A 5,959-nucleotide genomic window follows, 5' to 3' on the forward strand; every position below is an offset into this window, starting at 1 on the left:
CTGCACATCACCATGTCAAAGGCCCGACCCTGCAGGCAGCCCGCCTGCACATCCTCAAACGACCAGCTCACCACATTCGGCAGTCCCGTGCGTGCGCGAAACGCGCCTGCTGTAAATGGGTCTGCAGCGGTCAGCAGCAAGCGCCCGAGTTGCGGCGGCACCACCGCCCGCAGCCAGCCGTACAGCGCCAAGGATGCCTCGCCACTGCCGCAAGCAAGGTCCAGCACTCGTAGCGTGAGGTCGCCCCCGCCATTCAAGCGCAGTGCATTGCAGTCCTCGGTCGGCGGAGCTTGCGTGGATGCTGCGACCGGGTTCAGCACCCGCAAGAAGCCACCGTTTTCGCCGCTTTTCTCGCCTTCAAAAACGTCTGTGAGGGCTGCTGACAGCGCCACTGACAAGGCTGCGTCATGAGGGTTGCGGTAGCTTGACCCCTCCTGCTTATAGTAACCACTGACGCCTTGGGCCGCATATGCCTGCCGCATGGCAGCCGGCTGGGTGAGTAGTGTGCCTATCAGTTGACTGTCCAGCCCCGCGCATCACCATATGTGGGGGTGCCCAGGCGCTGCCGCTGCGCTGGTCCTGCCGCTGCTGTGCTGCTGCTGCTGCCACTGCTGCTGCTGCCGCACACTGTCTCTGATTCTCCTCGAACTGCCGCTACAACTGAAGAGCGCAGCCGCGCCGATGAAGACGGCAGCACGCCAGGAAGCAGCTCCAGCCCAGCAGCGGGCAGCTCGCTGCATCAGCAGTGAAGCAGCACGCGCCGGGCCGTGTTGCCTGCGCGTGCCGGTCCTGCCTGTTCCTCGACACCCCCAAAGATATCTCGAGAAATGGAAGGCTCACAGCCGCGCTTGCTTGTGCGATGGTCGCCTCGGGATCGTCAGTGAGATGCAGATCGCAGTCTAGCTCATGGATTCAAGGCGAACCCACGGCACCGGGTTCTTGACGGTGCATTCAAACTTGGTTGTCAACGGTTTGGGGTGCATCGGCCTCTGCATGTCACTCGTGTGCGCTTCGTTCGTCGCCAGGCGGCCAGCCATACCGTAGTTTTGGCACCCGCACGTCAAGACGTCGTCGGACGCGCAGCCACACCCACACAACAAATGTCCCTACTTTACACGGCGCTTTAGTGGCCTGCCCGGGCTGTGAGCAACTGCACCATTGCGGATGCATTGGTCTCGTGCGGTCAAAGTGTCAAATCACTGTTGCCAATGGACTGCGCCTGGCTTTGTCACGCATCACTACCCTCCGCATATATAAGATCACAACAAAAAAGCACACCCTGAGATGTGTCCTTCCACTTTTTACTTGTGGTGCTCCCATTGTGCGACGTCTGCACCCTCGCAAAACGCGCGCTCCATGTCGCTCATCACACGGCCGCCCAGCTGCTTGTCGGTCCGCGCGCGCCGCCGCGCCTCGTAACCCTCGTACCCTGGCGCAGTACGGAGCGTCTCGACTGTTATGGGGTTACTGCGCAGCAGTAGCGCCGCCAAGCTAGTGCAGGACACAAACAGGCCCGGTGGCAGCGCTTTTATCCTTTGGGAGGGCGGCCGCAAAGTAGGGGTTTTGGGGGTTGGAAGGGGTGAGAGTGGGACAGGGCCGCTGGAAAGACCAGGGAAGGAAGCATGGCATGGCGACCTGCTGGCTACAAAGCTACTGCAAAGCGCACTGGCACGTGCTGTTGTACCACCAAACAAAGCGGGCACAGCAAAACGTGTGCAGAGCATGGCAAGCTGGGGGGCACCTGTTGTTGTCCAAGCGCAGGCTCTGCAGCCTCTCCAGGCTGGTTACGGCATGCGGCATGGCTGTGAGGCGGTTTCCACAGGCGTTGAGGTCCTGCAGGGCGGTGCAGCAGCCTAGGATAGACAGAGCGGGTGGTTGATGTGAGCGACACGTGGAAGCAGGCCGTTCCCTCAATGAATCAACCAAGGACCGAGCGCCACAGCAAGTTGCGACAAGCGTTTCAGCCAGCACATGGGCCAGCTCACCAGTCGTCTCTGGCAGCGCGGCTAGCTCGTTTTCAGAAAGATCCAGCTCACGCAGTGCCACCAAGCCGCCGAGAGCGCCCTCCTCCACCTCGGCAATGCGGTTGCCGCTCACGCTCAGCCGCACGAGCCCGCTGCAGGCCCCCAGTGCAGCCGGCAGGCGTGACAGGGCGTTGCAGTCCATGGCCAGCAGCGTGAGGCCCCGCAGCTGCGCCAGGGCGGCCCAGGGCAGCCCGTCATCCTGCAGCATGTTTCCCGACAAACGCAGGGACGCCAGCGACGCCAGCTGCGAGATGCCCGCAGGCACCACAGACAGGCGGTTCTGCGGGAGACGCCAGCGTCGGTGGTTGAGTGCTGGTATGCGGTTGCTTTGCAGCCGCCCAGGCGGTTGCAAGCTATGCTTCTCTGGCATGTGCGGCGGCCCGTTCTTAATTGTGCTCCCTGCAGACACTAGTTGTTTGCCTTGCTCCCATCCAGCATGCAATGCCTATTAGCTCCAAGCCAGCGAGGAGTGCCAGGCCCCCGACCAGCATGCCACCCCACGCCCCCCAAACAGCACCAAACACCTGGCTGAGGTCGGCGCCACGCACAGAGTCTGGCAAGCCTTCAAAGCACTCCGGCGGCACCGCATCCAGCCCCAGGTCACGCAGGGCCACCACGCCCATCTTGGCCCATGTCGTGCGGCGATCAGGCAACGTCGCTGAGTTCCCTAGACGTACGCCGCTGCCTTTGCTGCTGCCGACTCCCTCGCTGCCCACAGCCGCTCTGCTTGCTACAGCAACAAGCGGCTGGCGTAGGGCCGCTGCAGGTCTGCTCCCTACCGCGGCGTTCCTGGTCCCTTGCGGCGCCTGAGAGGGTTCCGTGGGTATGGATGTGCGAGCGGGAAGCGCGGACCAAACACCTTGCGTGGCGCCGTCGCGCGAGACCTGTCTCCGCTCATGGTTCAATTTTGCCAGCGTGCACATTCTAACCATTGCCCCGATGTGCTCACACACGCACCTGCACGGCATTGGCCGACACCAACAGCATAAGCTTGGCGCCGTCGCCGACTTTGGCCGCTGCCAGGGTAACCTTGTCCTCCAGCACCTTGCCCTTGAAGATCAGCTTCTGGTGGCGCACGAACACACCAGTCAGCAGCTCAAGTGTCTCCTTGAGGCTCGCTACCTGCGCGACATCCGGCCGCGCACATTGGGGACGAGCCGTTGCATTCTGTTGCAGTGCTGCGCAGCAAAATCTAGGTGTGTCGCAGCAGGCGCAACACAGTACCCCTTCAAGGGGTTCGCAAGGCGGTTGTGAGGACGCCCAGCAGCGGCAGCAGCAGCGGCAGCAGCAGCGGCAGCAGCAGCGGCAGCAGCAGCGGCAGCAGCAGCGGCAGCAGCAGCGGCAGCAGCAGCGGCAGCAGCAGCGGCAGCAGCAGCAGCAGCATCGTCCGGGGCCCACCGTCGCGGCTGCCTCTATCCCTTCTACATCCACGTCACATCCACCGTGCTTGACGTGCACTTTCATCGGTATTGTGGTGATTCAGCTTTGCCTTACATCAAAAGGATGCACACATGTATCGTACAGATCGACACAACTGACAGAACTCGCGCAAGGTATAAATTACGTTATAAAATCCCGGGGTTGTTCAACAATGCGGCTAACGGTAGCCGCTTGTTCCAGTTGGCATGTCATGAGCGTCACCGGGGCCCGCATCTGGTGGTCGGCCCAACGCAAACATCAAGCAGCCTCTGCTGAGTGCAACCCGCTATCCGCCTGCCCTCCGTCAACCCATTGCACTGTAGTCAGTTGAACGCTGCTGGGCTGGAATCTTGTTACTTGTTTGGCAATTCGTCACCACAGCAGCGATGATGAGAAGCCCAGAGGCGTGTCATGGTCGTCCCCCGATACGGGCGATGCCTGCCACGAAGCGATGCCTGCCATACTTGCGCGGGCACGTCCAGCCAAGATTTGCCCCAATCGGATATTGCCTGTCTCCGGGTCACCATGGTCACAGAAGGCGTGTGTGACCTGTTGAAGCTGCCTTGGCAATCAACGGGGGGTGAGGGCGCGGGTTGCATGAGTGGCGCAGGGGCATGTCTTGACGGCGCCGCTCACACGGCCGAGCAGCACCCTGCGGCTGGGTTGTTGCTGCATACGGGCCACATCGCCGGCAACCATGGGATGTGGTTCCCCACGGTGTGGGTGTCCATCATCAGGTTCAATTGGATACTCCCTCGCTCCTGCCTATCTTGAGGATCGGAGGAGATCAGGACCTAGACTAATTGCTTTGTTGCTTCAGAATATTTGTGGACCCTGATTTCCCGCCTCCTACGGGTACCTCCAGCTGTTGATGCTTTGGGCAGGAAGGGAGGCCATGCTGGCGGGGCGACAGTTGACAACGGTGTCAAGTAGGCCCTCAGTAGGCATTGGTGTGTTCGTCTATATTTGATTGGTAAGAAATGTTTGAATGGACGGGCTGGGGCGACCACTTCCCAAGCAGCCCGCACCCCTGTGCCCATGTCGTTTGTCGCAGTGCAGTCACCAGTCCTCACCGGAGGGCAGCAGCGCCATTGCGGCCCAACAGAATGATTGCTGCACGAGTGACCAGGCATTGACAATGGTTAAAATTATGCTTCGCGTCCCACTCCTCTCTCCGAAACTTCTCTTTTCCCGTTGCTCGCACGTCGTCGAATCATGACGTTGTCGCACTTTGAGCTGGAGTGACTGCCGCTGAGGCTCTCTTGCAGCCAATGCATCCGCTGCATTCTCTTATTGTCGCAACACATCTACTGATTGTGATGTTTGGACGGGGTGGCTGACCAGGCAGAGACCACCACCCCTAATGTGCTTGCTACAATCAGATGGTCCCTCCAGCATCCTTCGCTGGACCGTCGTGCTCCTGGTTCTGGCCATTCAAAGCACAGGTGATGCGGTTTACAATTGATTCCAGCACATCGCACCTGCACAGGTTTCGGTGTACGTGCCGCCGCCGGCGTCATGCCCCAAACAAGCTCTCACGTGCAGTGTGGTGGCTCACACCCGCCGGTCAGGCATCATGGCAGACTCTGCAGAGGGGCTTTCCCTGCAGTACAGCCGCATACTGGACCTCCACAATCAGCATCGCAAGGACCATGGCGCTGACCCCCTGACATGGGACCCCAACCTGCAGAAGAGCGCCCAGGAATACGCGATGCAGGTGGGCCGGCCGCTGGCGCGGCGCTGGCGTGGTGTGGTCCACCCCTTGAGGCTGCTTGCCCAAATTCCGAGTCATCCATGCAACGGAAGTGTTCAGAGCTGCACATTTGGGCGTCCACAGTAAATGGATAACAGCAAGGGCCCCTCAACGAACAACAAGCTGGTGCACACAGGCGCCGCCACGCAGGCACCCACTCACACAGCCTGTCCGTACATTGCCCCTCTCGTTCACAGTGCACTTGGGAGCACTCCGTCAGCAAGGTGCGCAATGGCGCGGGTGAGAACATGTACTACAGCACTGGCTACCCTGTGGCCACCGTGGGGGACCGTGCTGTGCGCAACTGGTACCAGGAGGCAGCCGACTACGATTGGGCATCGCCCGGGCAGCCAATACAGGGCAAGGAGAGTGCGATACTCGGACACTTCACGCAGGGTGCGTGGGACTGTTGCCGGGTTCTAGGCCAGGGAAGCGGCAGGCACTTTTTTTTATCCATTGCTGCTCTCAGGCGGCAGCAAACCGTACGGGCATGATTGTGTGTCTTGCTCAATGGTTCAGCGGACCGTCATCCTTCCCCCGCAGTGGTGTGGCGCACCACACAGCGCATTGGATGCGCGATGACCAAATGTGTTCGGCTCGTGGGAACTCCCTACCACAACACCAACTTTGTGGTTTGGTGAGCAGCTGTGAAGGGCGAACGCGTGTGCGAGCATGGTGGCGCACGCATGCGTGCGTGCGCGCGCGCATGCCTTTGTGCGTGCATGTGTGCGCATGCGTGCGAGCGCGTGTGCCTGCCCGGGGG

At 60.9% G+C, this 5,959-nt stretch overlaps 1 protein-coding gene across 1 annotated transcript; it reads right to left on the reverse strand.

Moving 5' to 3' along the window:
* Positions 1 to 1,305: 1,305 nt before the first annotated feature.
* On the reverse strand, positions 1,306 to 3,408 carry MNEG_0575 (LRR repeat and ubiquitin-like domain-containing protein; the record flags this gene model as incomplete). The annotated part of the gene is made up of 6 exons (XM_014050933.1): positions 1,306 to 1,533; positions 1,742 to 1,853; positions 1,986 to 2,304; positions 2,549 to 2,830; positions 2,982 to 3,146; positions 3,283 to 3,408. Coding segments are annotated over 6 exons (1,232 nt in total), but the record flags the coding sequence as incomplete, so codon positions are not given.
* Positions 3,409 to 5,959: the final 2,551 nt, after the last annotated feature.

Source organism: Monoraphidium neglectum (assembly GCF_000611645.1).
Source record: "Monoraphidium neglectum strain SAG 48.87 unplaced genomic scaffold scaffold00049, whole genome shotgun sequence".
Taxonomy (NCBI): Eukaryota; Viridiplantae; Chlorophyta; class Chlorophyceae; order Sphaeropleales; family Selenastraceae; genus Monoraphidium; species Monoraphidium neglectum.